The sequence below is a fragment of the Hippoglossus hippoglossus genome, chromosome 17 (assembly GCF_009819705.1).
Source record: "Hippoglossus hippoglossus isolate fHipHip1 chromosome 17, fHipHip1.pri, whole genome shotgun sequence".
Taxonomy (NCBI): Eukaryota; Metazoa; Chordata; class Actinopteri; order Pleuronectiformes; family Pleuronectidae; genus Hippoglossus; species Hippoglossus hippoglossus.
Window position 1 is genome coordinate 16,453,226 of NC_047167.1, and position 15,696 is coordinate 16,468,921.

The following is a 15,696-nucleotide window of genomic DNA, read 5'->3' on the forward strand; positions in this document are numbered from 1 at the left end:
ATTAGTAGAATTGTTGCTACATCTTTTGTATTTTCTAATAGAAAATAGTTCTCTGTGTCCTGCTTTGTATGGACTAATGCCTCCAAGTGACCTGTTCCCAAATGAATTGCCTTGTAATGTTGTTATGCTCCCTGCATAAATTAATATTTCCAATGTTGGTAATGATTTGTGCATTTCAAATGTGTGGGTTTCCGAATGCTCATCTTCACCTCTAATCATGTTCCATCCTCCACCACAGCCAGACACAATGCTACAACCTTTTTAATATCATCAACCCACTGTTCGTTTTATTTTAGCCCTGCCTGCCACTTTTAAAGAAAAACTCAAGAACCAAGATAAAAAAGAAGGGGAGACTGTGACACTTTGTTGCGAGTTATCAAAACCTGCGACCGACATTCAGTGGAAGAAAGGCTCTGAAATTCTCAAAGCTGGAGAGAAGTATGAGATGAAGCAGAAGCACACTGCTGTGGAACTTCAAATCAAAGATTTGAAGGTTGAAGATAGTGGAGAGTACTCTTGTGTGTGTGTGGACCAGAAGACATCTGCAACTGTGAAAGTCAATGGTATGGATCTTTTTAGGCAACGTTTTATACTTATATTTATTTAAAACAGTTTATTTTACCTAATTTTGACAAGTAATGAAAACTTGGTTGTGCAGCATTACCACCGACCTTCATACAGAAGTTGAAGACTCAGGAGGCAGAGGAGGGAGTGGATATAACTCTCCATTGTGAGCTCTCCAAACCTGGAGTCTCAGTGGAGTGGAAGAAGGGAACTCAGGTGCTGAAGTCTGGAGAGAAGTACCAGATGAAGCAGAAAGCCTCTGTGAATGAACTGCTGCTCAACAGAGTGGTGCCAGAGGACAGTGGAGACTACAGCTGTGTGTGTGGAGACCAGACGACCACAGCCAGTCTCAAGATCAAGGGTAGGATGAAGATTTTCATTCAGTTGGTCCATTGAATGTTTTTCAAAAACTCTCCACGAGTTTTTAAGTACATGTTAAGTCACATTTATTGTGGAGTCTAAATGACATGGTGGATTTCACCTTGTCAGCATTTGTCTTTGTGTTTTGTGTCTGTTTTTTGTGTTAAACATGTAAATGATATTGTAGAATCCATATTGTCTTAGTTTTTCTTTGTTTTGTTTGTGTATTTTTTAAATTACATGGTATTGTGGATTTCATCTTGTCAGTGTTTGTCTCTGTTTTATTCCTGTTTTTTGTGTTATACAATTAAATATACATGTGATACTAACCAACCACTAAATGCTCAGCCCAACCAGTGACCTTCAAACAGAAGTTGGAGACTCAGGAAGCTGAGGAGGGAGCCAGCGTCACTCTGCACTGTGAGCTCTCCAAACCTGGAGTCTCAGTGGAGTGGAAGAAGGGAACTCAGGTCCTGAAGTCTGGAGAGAAGTACCAGATGAAGCAGAAAGCCTCTGTGAATGAACTACTCATCAACAAAGTGGTGCCAGAGGACAGTGGAGACTACAGCTGTGTGTGTGGAGACCAGAAGACCACAGCTAGTCTCAAGATCAAGGGTAGGAAGAATTGTAAAGCTGTGGTCCATGGAATGTTTGTCAAAAACCTTATACAGTAGGTTTTTGTGGTGTCTACATGATGTTGGTTTCTTCTTGTTATTGTTTGTCTTTGTGTTTTGTCTCTGTTTTTTGTGTTATATATATTTTTAATATTGTTTTTCATGACACTGATCACTAACCAACCAATACATGCTCAGCCCAACCAGTGACCTTCAAACAGAAGTTGGAGACTCAGGAAGCTGAGGAGGGAGTCAGCGTCACCCTGCGCTGTGAGCTTTCCAAACCTGGAGTCTCAGTGGAGTGGAAGAAGGGAACTCAGGTGCTGAAGTCTGGAGAGAAGTACCAGATGAAGCAGAAAGCCTCTGTGAATGAACTGCTGCTCAACAAAGTGGTGCCAGAGGACAGTGGAGACTACAGCTGTGTGTGTGGAGACCAGACGACCACAGCCAGTCTCAAGATCAAGGGTAGGAAGAATTGTAAAGCTTCGGTCCATGGAATGTTTGTCAAAAACCTTATACAATAGGTTTTTGTCATTGTTTGTCTTTGTGTTTTGTCTCTGTTGTTTGTGTTATATATTTTTAAACATATTTTATTTCATGACACTGACCACTAATCAACTAATACATGCTCAGCCCAACCAGTGACCTTCAAACAGAAGTTGGAGACTCAGGAAGCTGAGGAGGGAGCCAGCGTCACTCTCCATTGTGAGCTCTCCAAACCTGGAGTCTCAGTGGAGTGGAAGAAGGGAACTCAGGTCCTGAAGTCTGGAGAGAAGTACCAGATGAAGCAGAAAGTCTCTGTGAATGAACTGCTGCTCAACAATGTGGTGCCAGAGGACAGTGGAGACTACAGCTGTGTGTGTGGAGACCAGAAGACCACAGCTAGTCTCAAGATCAAGGGTAGGAAGAATTGTAAAGCTGTGGTCCATGGAATGTTTGTCAAAAACCTTATACAGTAGGTTTTTGTGGTGTCTACATGATGTTGGTTTCTTCTTGTTATTGTTTGTCTTTGTGTTTTGTCTCTGTTTTTTGTGTTATATATATTTTTAATATTGTTTTTCATGACACTGATCACTAACCAACCAATACATGCTCAGCCCAACCAGTGACCTTCAAACAGAAGTTGGAGACTCAGGAAGCTGAGGAGGGAGTCAGCGTCACCCTGCGCTGTGAGCTTTCCAAACCTGGAGTCTCAGTGGAGTGGAAGAAGGGAACTCAGGTGCTGAAGTCTGGAGAGAAGTACCAGATGAAGCAGAAAGCCTCTGTGAATGAACTGCTGCTCAACAAAGTGGTGCCAGAGGACAGTGGAGACTACAGCTGTGTGTGTGGAGACCAGACAACCACAGCTAGTCTCAAGATCAAGGGTAGGAAGAAGATTTTTAAAGAGTTGGTCCATTGAAAGTTTTTAGCAATTTATAGACAGCCACTTTTTATATGCTCATATCATTCATGTTTGACCTGCAATTATGGATTGTGAATTGTTTAGGATTTTCTATTGTGTTCTATGTATATGTTTTTATATTGTAAGTTATGGCATGGCACTGATGCTAACCAACTAATACATGCTCAGCCCAACCAGTGACCTTCAAACAGAAGTTAGAGACTCAGGAAGCAGAGGAGGGAGCCAGCGTCACTCTCCATTGTGAGCTCTCCAAACCTGGAGTCTCAGTGGAGTGGAAGAAGGGAACTCAGGTGCTGAAGTCTGGAGAGAAGTACCAGATGAAGCAGAAAGCCTCTGTGAATGAACTGCTGCTCAACAGAGTGGTGCCAGAAGACAGTGGAGACTACAGCTGTGTGTGTGGAGACCAGACGACCACAGCCAGTCTCAAGATCAAGGGTAGGAAGAATTGTAAAGCTGTGGTCCATGGAATGTTTGTCAAAAACCTTATACAGTAGGTTTTTGTGGTGTCTACATGATGTTGGTTTCTTCTTGTTATTGTTTGTCTTTGTGTTTTGTCTCTGTTTTTTGTGTTATATATATTTTTAATATTGTTTTTCATGACACTGATCACTAACCAACCAATACATGCTCAGCCCAACCAGTGACCTTCAAACAGAAGTTGGAGACTCAGGAAGCTGAGGAGGGAGTCAGCGTCACCCTGCGCTGTGAGCTTTCCAAACCTGGAGTCTCAGTGGAGTGGAAGAAGGGAACTCAGGTGCTGAAGTCTGGAGAGAAGTACCAGATGAAGCAGAAAGCCTCTGTGAATGAACTGCTGCTCAACAAAGTGGTGCCAGAGGACAGTGGAGACTACAGCTGTGTGTGTGGAGACCAGACAACCACAGCTAGTCTCAAGATCAAGGGTAGGAAGAAGATTTTTAAAGAGTTGGTCCATTGAAAGTTTTTAGCAATTTATAGACAGCCACTTTTTATATGCTCATATCATTCATGTTTGACCTGCAATTATGGATTGTGAATTGTTTAGGATTTTCTATTGTGTTCTATGTATATGTTTTTATATTGTAAGTTATGGCATGGCACTGATGCTAACCAACTAATACATGCTCAGCCCAACCAGTGACCTTCAAACAGAAGTTAGAGACTCAGGAAGCAGAGGAGGGAGCCAGCGTCACTCTCCATTGTGAGCTCTCCAAACCTGGAGTCTCAGTGGAGTGGAAGAAGGGAACTCAGGTGCTGAAGTCTGGAGAGAAGTACCAGATGAAGCAGAAAGCCTCTGTGAATGAACTGCTGCTCAACAGAGTGGTGCCAGAAGACAGTGGAGACTACAGCTGTGTGTGTGGAGACCAGACGACCACAGCCAGTCTCAAGATCAAGGGTAGGAAGACGAGTGATTTGAACCTTTACACTGTATTAAGAGGTGTCTATATAATGTTTGAAAACTAACAATTTTGTGCTTTAACATTTTATATTAGTATATTTAATTACTGCAGATAATATATTGTTCAGACATAATTACAGATCAGATTCTAATTCGATCAGAGCTTGTCTTTTCTGTTCGTGAGTGTTTTTCACCGTCTTTTTTCTGTTTATTGGCTCCAAGAATGTCAGCGTTCATTGTGGATGTTGTATGTCAACAGATATTGTCCTTGACATTGTATGTGTGGAATCTGTTGTGGTTGTTGTTGTTGTTTTTTTGATGTTGTTGTTGTTGTTGTTGTTGTTGGATGACAAACACTTTTCTGAAGTGTGCTCTGTGTTGCAATGTTTGAATTTTGACATTTTTTTGGAGGATTATTCATCAATTCTTTTATTTTCCTTTTGTGAATTTTAGAAAACAAACCACAGAGGATGCAGCTTTTTTGTCATCATAGTTGGGATGCTGATTGCTGTTCTTTTGTGTGTGCTATGTGATAGTTTTCTTTTTATTGCTGGTGTTGTTGACTCCTGATAATGTGTGTGTGCTGGTCCATAAACTGTATTCGTTTTCAGTCATTATGGTAAAGTTGTATCATTGATCAAGTATCTTTCAGCAATTTATGTTCAAATTGTTTTCCTTTAGCTGTGAAGCTGTCCGCTCCTCTTTCAGCTGATCAATTGGGGTCTAAAAGGCAGGAGACCAAGGAAACAATGGGAGGTATGAAAATAAGATGGCTGGCAAGACTTGAAGCTTTATGTGCTCTATCCATCTTGATAATGGTCTTTGTGTTGTCATGTGGCACTTTTCCTTTAATCGGCCTCGTACCTTTGTCGCTTACACACTATGAGAAGTGCTCCTGTGGCATCATGTCTTTCTAGTTTACCAGATGTTAATGTTTGTGGCATCATATGTTGCTTTTGTCTGATATTGGGATTGACTTAGAATTTTCGTGGCAGTGTTTTTTCCACTGTGTTTTATTTGCAGTGTATGTGGCAAAACCAGCAAATGTAAAATATAGAAAGAAGAAACCCTTTTATTTGTGGCTAATGAGCTGGTAGCATGTTGATAGTTTGAGAATGTCATCAGCTCAAGCTTATACTGTATAATTTACTTGTGTTTAGCATGTTTCATTGTCATTTGTGTGGTTTGAGGAGATTTAAGGTATTTAAATTTGTGGCAGTTATACAGAAAACAAACCTTATTAATAATTTTGAACATATAATTTTATATAATATTGTGGTAAATACTGCAAACAGTCACTTGTTGCTGCTATTTCTATGTCATGCTTTCCATAGCTGCTAAAGACAATCAAACCAGGCAGGAGATCCGAGAAACAGTGGAAGGTAATTTTCAGATTTTCAGCTTTGCTTGTCTGTTAAGCCCATTTGTATATATAATTAATTCGTGTTTGCAATGCAAGGCTTTGTTGAATGGAAGCCAAAGAGAAATGAGAGAGATAAAGTGGCAGAGACTTCGATGGTGGTTGTTCATCAGACACAAACTTGTTATGTCATGAATTGGCTTACTTTGTGTCTTGTTGCTTCAGGGATTGCTTTTAGGCTGAATACGGTTTTCCCTCCCTTTATATCTTTATGTAAAATGGGAATTAGTTCCCTGTTAAATGATCTGTGTCTTATTTTGGTGCTTATGCTACTTGGGTGACTGTGTTGCATGGAGGCTGACATTATGGTATGGAGTAAGGCTTTGTTCCTATCAGCTGCTTTAAGATTTTTAAGACTCAATTATTGTAATACATGTAACAACGCTGTGTTCAATTTCATAGCTGTGACTGTGGTAACTACTGGGCAGACTCCTTCACTGCAGCTCCTCAAACAGGAGATTCAGAGGGATTCACAAGAGCTGAGAGTGGGAGGTGAAGGTAATGAGACCTGTTTGCATGGGGCTGGTTGGATACTTGGACATCTGTCAATACTGTCTCCTTCTTTTAGAGCGAGATGTTGTAGATAAGCACACTTAAAACCATAGAAGTGGAAAATACAGGGTCAGTATTCGATTCCAGATTTACTGTGTGTGCAGCTTGTTGTTTTGCCCACTGAATATGAAGAAGGAGGCTTTATGTTCTTATTAGCTCTCATATATTTTGCTGTATGTTGTTGCTTTTGTCCAGTTGTATCAAGGCCGTGTTTACTGCAGGTCTGTGTTGAATGTGGAACATTTTAATGCTCTATGTTTATGGCAGCACTGTGTTGGATTGTTTCTCTGTGTTCGATTGCTGATAATGATCTGTGAGAGAATAGAGGAGAGCGGCTTTAATTGTTTCAGCTTGTAGCTTTATTGATTTCCATTGCTTTTCATTTTCAGAGATACCGCTTACCCTCCCTGTGACAGTTACTGGGTGGACACGGATATATTTAATGTAACATCACAAGTATGAGTTGTAAACAGGGACAGTAAACAGGGTTTACTGGGTGTTTTGGGACTGTGTGTGCTTTACTGGCTCTGGTGGACAGTATTCGGGGACTCATCACTGTAAGATTGTGAAATTGATGTTGTGTCTTATCCCAGTTGAGAAGACTTCTGCAGGAGTATCTGTGAAACAAGATACAGAGAAGCAGGGGACCAAAGAGCCAGTAAAAGGTATTGGATAGCTTCCTGCTCCCTCATTGTTTCCTGCCTTGAATGCTCTGTGTTACCAGATGCAGGTGTTCCGCTGATGCTGTCTACCGTCTTTCTGATTTACACTTGTTATGTGTTTGGCTTCAGCTGCGAAGAGTTGGAAACGTACAAAATAATTGAAAGTAAAAATTAGTTTTCACAGAATTTCATTGTATAAATAGGAAAATATTATATTAAATTGAGTTGTGGTAAATTAAGTTGTGCTAATATCTGGCTATAGCTGATATGTAATATTTGTCTTTGCGCTGCAGTTCCTTGTGCTTTTTTTGTGGAAGTGATGCACTAAGAAAATGAACAAGAATTTTTTATAGCAGCTATTATCATTTGCAGTAGATACCTGTCATGTTGTCATGTTACCCAAGTCACGCTGCTCTGTTAATCGTACCGTGCACAGCGGCTTGTGATGCTGTGCTTGGGCTTGGGTGTGTATACTGGTGTGTGCTGTGTAGTTCATAAATATTCATCTCATTCAAAAGCTCAATTCATAGGTTAGTGATTGAAGTTAATGATGATACAGATTCATTTCAGCAGTATGAAGGATTAAGGTGAATTTAATTATGCAAGACATATTACATGACAATAAGATTTGTTGCTGTTGGCAACAATCTTCAATGTTTCATTGCAACAGTGAAGCAATCAAACGCTCCAGTGGCTGTAGTTTTACAGACTGAAGAGCCAAGCAAAGCTGAGGAAGAAATAAACCTCATTTCTAATGTTAGCTTACTATACAAAATATTCATCCACGTGGTTTGTTGTTTGCCATTTGTCAGTATGTTGCTGTTGTCCCTTGTTGGACAGAAAGTTCTTGGTCATGGCACTGTTCCGTCTTGCTTCGAGTCTCTGAATCAAGTCCCGGTTTTGTCTCGGACTTTGTGGCTCTAAAATCTGTGGCACGTTGCTTTCGAGCTGTTGCATTGTTCAGTCTGTTCGTGAAGATTTAAGCTGATTTTGAAATCTGTTGTTTCATGTCTTCAAATAACTTCGGTTACAACAGAGAAGTCCTCAGCTTCAGCAGTGACGTCCAAAGCTGAATCTGAGAAACAGGAATCCAAACAGAGAGTTGAAGGTATGTGGTGGTTCAATAAGTAAACCCCAAGAGTACGTTTGTAACGAGTGGAAGTTTTCTGTTATTATTCAGTACATTTTATGTTTGCTGGGTTTTTGCCAAAACACAAGCTGTGATATCAGACTTCTATGATGTGACATAACATCTTTGTGTCTTCAAAGTTTGGTCAACAGTCTGGTTCATTTGTTCTTGTTCGCTGAGGAGTTGGAAATTGCATATTGGCAGCATCCTTGAGTTTGAGTCAATCAATTACTTGCTGTTGCATTCAGTATTGTTGGTGTTGGTTGTTGTTGTTGCTTTATATTTTTAATTCCATTATCATTCTTGCGTTTATGGTGCTCAGTGTTTCTCACAGCAGATATTTAATTACATTAATCACACTACACCTGCAGAGAAACCAACTCTTGCTGTTTCTAAAGCCAGAATCAAAAAAGCTGAAAACCAAAATTGAAGTAAAATTAATATTTTTGTGACATCTGCGTATTGTTTCCTCTTTGATTTCTGTGTGGGGTTTTTGTATGTTGTATATTTAGTCTAGCTTGTTGTTGCTCTTTTGGTATTTGATTGTGAATGCCTGATATTCTGTGTTCTGGATTGTTGTTGTCTCCAGTGAGCTGGGATTCAGAGCCTTGATAAACCTTTAGTCTGCCCCCTGTTTTGAATGAGAGCAGGAATTATTGGCTGTGCATCAGTGCTGCTACGTGCACAAATGTATTTGTGTGCTTGTGTACATATCAAAACACGCATACATATGTGTTTTATTTTTCTATTTTGGTTTTGACTTAAAAGCAGGTAAGTACAACATTTTTTTTTTTACACAATATCCATACTGTTATCACATCTGTCCTAGAATCCTGTGGGTTACAACTGGTAAACATCGACAGCTTATTCAATGTATTCGATCCCCAGTTCTTCCAGCCACAGTCATTCAAGACCTTGAGGGCCAGGAGGCTGAAGAGGGAGCTAGTGTCACTCTGCATTGTGAGCTTTCTAAACCCGGACTCACTGTCGAATGGAAGAAGGGAAGTCAAGTCCTGACGTCTGGAGAAAAGTACCAGATGAGACAAACAGGATTCAATTATGTGCTACAGATCCATGATCTGACACCTGGAGACACAGGAAACTACTCATGCTGTTCAGAGGACGCAATAAGCTCAGCTGCTGTTGCAGTAAATGGTAGGATGGAGACTGTGTCGTCATCGTATTCTGTCCTCTAGTCTCTTGAGTCAGTCTTCTTAATTTCACTCTATTTCTTCGTCGCCATTCTTTCTTTTCATCCATCAGCTGCCCCAGTCATATTTACAAAAGAGCTGGAAAATCTGACGGCTGAAGAGGGGGACAGTGTCACACTGACTGTGAGCTTCTAAACCTGGTGTTTCTTTGGAGTGGCGGAAAGGAGAACTTGGTCTTTGTCGTTGTGCCAAATATGAAATTAGACAAACAGGACAAATCGCCACTCTGCTAATCCATGATGTAGATCCAGAGGATTCTGGGAGTTACACATGTGACACTGGTGGACGTCAGAGCACTGCACATCTAGCTGTGATGGGTACGCCTGAAACTGTTGTTTGCAGTGGAGATACTTGAGTTACATTTGTAACTAGTAAGACTTGAGCTTTTTATTACTGTAAATAATACACATTGAATTAGGTGCTTACGCTGTATAACAAGATAAGCCTGTACCTTATCTGATGTTTAATAATATTGCTTGTTGATACATTATTGGTTAAAATCAAACACACAGGTGAGGCTTCTTGTTTCTGATACTTAAGGTATGCTTAAAGAGTAACTAAACCCCTAAACCAATATATATGTGTATTTAGTATTTCACTGATTGATTTAGGTCCATATCATTAAGACTTTGAATTGTACATTTTGTATGGTAAATATGTATCGCAACTGCCCTCTACTGGTTGAAACGTGGCAATTGCAATTGTATTTTGCTTTTGGTTGATCTGGAGGGAGCGTCACTCGCCACCCCTCGTATAAAAACCAACCACCGACAGTAGTAGACGTAGGAGTCCGACAATCTGATTCTGCAGATTGTGGGAGAGGAGTAATATCTCCCACAATCCTTGACTGTGAGCGGATTGAGTATATTGATGAAGCAATTACTGCAAAATGACCATCTATAGAAATATGACAGATGAAGTGTCCACCGGCTCACATTTGGAGAGCTGTGGCAAATCATTTTCCAAGGAATAGTGTTTCTCTCTTGATGACTGAGTTTCCCAGTTCAGAGCCTCATGATGAGCAGTTTACACAGACACACAGTCAATGCATATTTTTAATTGCCAGGGTTAAGGCACTTCAGCCTAACTTCGGGGTGAAGTTACACTTTAAGCTTTGTTAGACTAACTTAAGGATTTGACTCAACATTCGGATAAAGACTTGAGACTAAAAAGATTTGGATAGTTCTACCTCTGCTATTTATATTTATATAGGGTACCGGTTTTCTCTCAAATCTCTTAATTTAGTTTTCTTTTCATTTCTTTATTTTCCTCCCCTGTAGCCCAGCCTGTCCTTTTCAAAACTCAGCTGCAGAAGGTTGAAAGGCAGGCAGGGGAGATCGCTATTCTTCGCTGTGAGACCACAAAACCCGGTGCAATTGTTGCCTGGAGGCATGGTGACAGAGAGCTGGCATCCAGCAGCAAGTACCACCTGAAACAGGAAGGGACTGTAGTGGAGCTTGTCATCTATAAACTGCAGGGAGCTGACTCTGGAGAATATTCCTGTGATACAGGCAGTCAAAGGACGTCAGCTGTCCTCACTGTGCAGGGTAGGCTCTATCTTTGTAAGAGTGTCTTTCTCTCTGGATTCACTTCTTTCTTCGTGTCTCTCATCACTCCCTCTTGTTGATTGTCTTCTCACAAAGCAACGCTTGAGTGTGAAATGTATCAATCTATCATCTGGAGATCACGTGTGGGGTCTTGACTGCATTTTGATATTCAAGCATTGTTTCTCATCCCACGTGTGGTTTTGTTTTGCCCGTTCACTGCTTTCAAAGCACTTGTTCACTTACAAGCACTTTTCTGTGGAGCTCGATCACTGATCTCATCTCATCACTTGCACCCATCTCTCCTTCCCCTTCACTAAAATTAACACACCCTACTCTGTTTATCTTCACTTGGTATTAAATAACAGCTTGACCGAAATCTGTATAAGTTCAATCACACTTTGATCACAGCCTGCAAAACCTCAGCTATACCTTTGTCAAGCATTTGCTGATTTCGTACGACAAATATCTAACTCTTTTGCTGAAATGTATTTGCCAAACAGAGGTCGAGATTACCATACTGAAATTCTTGGAGAGCTCAGTTGTCTATGAGGGGGAAGATGTCCACTTTGAGTGTCTGGTCTCTCATGATGAGGCACCTCTGGCCCAGTGGAAACTCCAGGACGTCCCACTACAGAATAATGAAATGAACCTGATCAAGACTGAGAATCGAGTACACAGCCTCACACTCAGAGGTGTCACCGCAACCGACTCAGGATCAGTTACTTTCACTGTGGGAAACCACACTTCAACGGCTTCTCTCACAGTCAGAGGTAAGAGAAACATTTGGCCCATTAAGGCAAGAATCTTCTGCTTCTACAGCAACATCTGGACTTCTGTTCATTTCTTTTCTGTCATCTGTCTCGTTGGACGCCAACTTTCGATCTTTTCAAAAAGTTCCTACAAAAAATCCCAAGACTTAGATTCTTGTGATTTACTTGTAATGGCTTTTCTTTCACTTTTGTTTGACTGCTCAACTATCATGTTACTTTCTCATTCATACCACGTGTTGACAGCATATCCCTTCGTATTTCTACAGTATATCTTGATCAACCCTCTATCCATTGAATTTGAACTAACCACATTCCCCTTTCCTTTTACACCTTGTTTTAAATTACAACGTACATATTGGTCATGCTGATCAATATGTTTCCCTTTCATTCTTATATTCTGCACTTGCATTACTCTTTTTAACTTTACACTTTATTGAAATAACTTAAAGTTTGATCCTGCAATGTTATTTGTTGTTAAACTCCAATAGTTTCACTCTTCCATTCTTTTTACTAAACTATAATGAAACTGACTAAACCAAATGTACTTTGCAATAGCTTTTGTGAATATTTTAGCATACGGCTTAAAATGATTAATGCGCAGTAAAGTTTTACAGTACCCTTTTTTTATTTTTAGGTGTAGTTTAACTATGGACCTTTAACAGTGCTGTTCATGTTCTGTTTTAAGCTTGTCCTTTGTATGGAATTATGGAAATTGTGGGTATAAATATGGTCACTTCTGAGTACACTGTGTGTTGTGGTGGCTGTGTTTGGCCTCTGAAAAGTGTTAGATAAAGCATCCTAATTAATATTAATTCAATTATTTCTAGCAGCTGCTCCAGTGTTATTCAAGAAGGAGCTGGAAAGTCAAGAGGCCACAGAAGGAGGCAAAGTCACCCTGTCCTGCGAAACATCCAGCCCTGATTGCCAAGGTAGCCTGGTGCAAGGGCTCGTCTGAACTCGCCCATGGGGAGAAGTACACCATTGAGCAGGGAGGAACCACTCACAGCCTGGTCATACACAAGCTGAAAGTGGAGGATAGTGGAGAATACACCAGCCATGCAGGGGACAAGAAGAGCACTGCTACCCTGACTGTGAAAGGTAACAGCACATCTATGTCTCTCGTCTCCTCTCCTCTTCATCCCTGCCGAAGTTCATTTCCCATCCATCCATGCCATTCCCAAGTAGTGGATCACGTTTATTCTCTTGGATTTCACAGTTGTAGACTATCTTTTTTTATTTGAATGTGGTTGGAGTCATAATATTTACGTTATGCATGCAGGAAATACAATTTGTTTTGGTTTCATTTAAAATATTTTAACTTAGTCTTTAACTAAATATTTGACAAATATTAAGTAAATATAAAAATTAGTTTCTTAATAATGGATACACCCTCATATTTGATGCCATCTGGAAGGTTTGCAGAGGTCTGATCACTGACCATGATCCCGTTCCCCCATCAGAGCGTGTGCGCATCATCCGAGAACTCTACGATATCACTGTCACCACTGGGCAGGATGCCGTCTTTGAAGTTGAGCTGTCACACTCGGGCGTGACAAACGGAGAATGGTGGCTCGCAGACAACCTCCTCCAGAATAATGATTTGAATCAAATGAGCAGCCAGGGCAGAGTGCACCGTTTGGCCCTGAAGATGGTAACCACGGAGGAATCAGGAGATGTTGCCTTCGTAGTGGGAGAAGAGAAAAGTGTGGCCTGTCTGCTGGTGGAGGAGAAACCCAAAGGTAAAGAGGACGACATGGTCACTTGAAGAATATAATCCTCACATCCATCTCCATCGACTACCAAACAGCTTTGTCTTGGCAAATGGAAATCTGCTTGCACCGTCATCTTCCACATTCTAACTGTATTCTCCATTCTTAACATCAATTAATAAGATTAGCTAGTTACACTAATACAACTAAAGGAGACTAAGTACTTAACTCTTAAGTTTTTCAGTACTTTAATTATTAAATGTTTGTCTTATTATAATTGATTTAATGACACTAGATCTATTTCTGATAAATTTCGTGATTCATTTTGCTTTAAATTGAGTGGTAGCATATACTAAACAGTGCATGCTTTATTATTTGTTAATAATTAATGCAAAAGCTAAATAGAAAAAGAAGACTACATATAAATGTTTCTGATAATAAATCTCGTTACGGGTTTTCCACATTTACAGTGAAAATCATAGAGAAGCCGCACAACACTTTGGTAATCGAGGGTGAAACTGTCACTCTGGCCTGCACCATCTCTGACCCCAAGGCCACAGTCACCTGGATCAGAAACGACGTGGCCATCCAAGCGGGTCTCAAGTATGACCTGAAGAAGAATGGAGCTTTCCATCAGCTTTGTATCCTCAACGGGGGTGCCTGAGGACTCAGGAGTGTACACGTGTGACACTGGAGATGCACAATGTGAGGTCACGGTGACCGTGGAAGGTAAAGAATGATGCTACCTCTAAACATATTCTTGAACCTCCACTTCCCTCACCCACACAGCCAGTCTGGCATCTGTGTGCATCAGCAAGACTTTCATATTAAGGCCCTCAGAGATGTTCTTGATGATCTTGTCCTTTCGACATCTGATGCAAAACTTTACCATTTTACATTCTCACCAGGTGCCCCGGTGTTCTTCCGGAAGGAGCTAAAGAACGAGGATGCCATAGAGGGTGATGATTCTACCCTGCGCTGTGAGCTGTCTAAGCCAGGTGTTTGTGTTGAGTGGAGGAAAGGAGGCATTGTCCTCGAGCCCGGTAAGAAGTATAAGATGAGGCAGGAAGGGTGCATTCAAGAGCTCTGTATAGTAACTTGGATCCTGAAGACAGTGGCTACTACACCTGTGACGCAGGAGACCAGCTCACTACGGCTTATTTGGCAGTGCAAGGTAGCCTTCCTACAATACTGTTGTGTTTGTCCTTTTATTTGCATTTTCTGTTGTAAGTTTTTAGGCTCAGTGTATGCATATTTTGTATTTTTCACTCAACAGTGAAAGAAGTCTTCATTGTTTGTGGTCTTAAGACCACCGAACGTCTTTGTTGGGGAATGGGCAACCTTCTCCTGCCAGCTGTCTGGTAGGGCACCTGGCAAGGTGGAGTGGTGGCTGGATGGCACCTTGTTGGAAAACAGACCCTTGTAGTGAGATAGTGGCTGAGCCAGGGCCACATCTACACACTGACCTTAAAGAACCTGGCCACAGACGACTCTGGCACTGTCACGTTCAAAGCTGACAGTTTAACATCAAGCTCCAAGCTCTTAGTCAAAGGTATCATGTTTCAAAGAAAACCTTGAGAGACTGTGAGAAGCAGTAACTCTTTTTTAACCCTGCAGCTTATTTTTAATCCAAGGATGTGATGTTGTAACTACAATTTACAGTTCAGGAATTGGCATTTATCATATTTTTTATTAATTAGAAGGCACACAAGACTAAAATGTACTGAATCATCTCTGTTTGCATCAACAAAATCTGCTGTAATTCCTCTTGAAAAAGATGAGTGAATACACCATGAATTACAATTGTTTTTTGCAGGCTTGCATAGAAAGTTCAAAGTTAATGAATAACTTAATTATGACATTTGACATTTCAGTGCTCTGTCATGCATGAGAAGCATTTTTCCTAATTTCATTAATAATGATAATATTGAGTTTCGTGCCATATGATTTGACACAACCAAAACCTACACTGGGTTCAGCACCACAGCAAAGTTTTGTTGGAGTAGAGTAGCATCTAAACCAAGACACCATAAGTCATTCATTTTAACAGAAACAATTATTTAGAGTTATTCATCTTTTTGGATTCTCTTAGAATCCTGGCAGTGTGCTGTAATTCGGGCTGCGAAAAGTGATAATATGATAATCATGATAATGACTCTCAATTTTTTTATCTTAGTCATTTCATTTAAACATTTATTCATTTTCAGGTGTAGTGTATTTAAGTTTTCAATTCTTGAACTGCCTTTACTGATGGATCATAACACTTGCTTCACTTGTACAGATCTTTAGATATAATTAAGTGACAGAAATTCATGATATGTTATTAAAGAATATGTCATTTGCCATGACGTTTCTCATCTACAGTCAATAGTTAGTAACTG

The 15,696-nt window shown here is 40.4% G+C and overlaps 1 protein-coding gene across 1 annotated transcript in view; it reads left to right on the forward strand.

Annotated features, from left to right (window-relative positions):
• The window catches only part of LOC117778863 (obscurin-like), a 54,722-nt gene that overhangs the window by 21,399 nt on the left and 17,627 nt on the right, over positions 1-15,696 (forward strand). Inside the window, 27 exon segments of the mRNA XM_034614725.1 lie at positions 297-563; positions 659-925; positions 1,273-1,539; positions 1,737-2,003; positions 2,172-2,438; positions 2,636-2,902; positions 3,109-3,375; positions 3,573-3,839; positions 4,046-4,312; positions 6,138-6,233; positions 6,881-6,952; positions 7,977-8,057; positions 8,967-9,233; positions 9,342-9,417; positions 9,419-9,606; positions 10,570-10,836; positions 11,337-11,606; positions 12,437-12,531; positions 12,533-12,704; positions 13,067-13,345; positions 13,786-13,967; positions 13,969-14,044; positions 14,224-14,406; positions 14,409-14,489; positions 14,592-14,632; positions 14,634-14,738; positions 14,741-14,867. Of these exon segments, the coding sequence (XP_034470616.1) occupies positions 297-563; positions 659-925; positions 1,273-1,539; positions 1,737-2,003; positions 2,172-2,438; positions 2,636-2,902; positions 3,109-3,375; positions 3,573-3,839; positions 4,046-4,312; positions 6,138-6,233; positions 6,881-6,952; positions 7,977-8,057; positions 8,967-9,233; positions 9,342-9,417; positions 9,419-9,606; positions 10,570-10,836; positions 11,337-11,606; positions 12,437-12,531; positions 12,533-12,704; positions 13,067-13,345; positions 13,786-13,967; positions 13,969-14,044; positions 14,224-14,406; positions 14,409-14,489; positions 14,592-14,632; positions 14,634-14,738; positions 14,741-14,867 (5,061 nt within the window).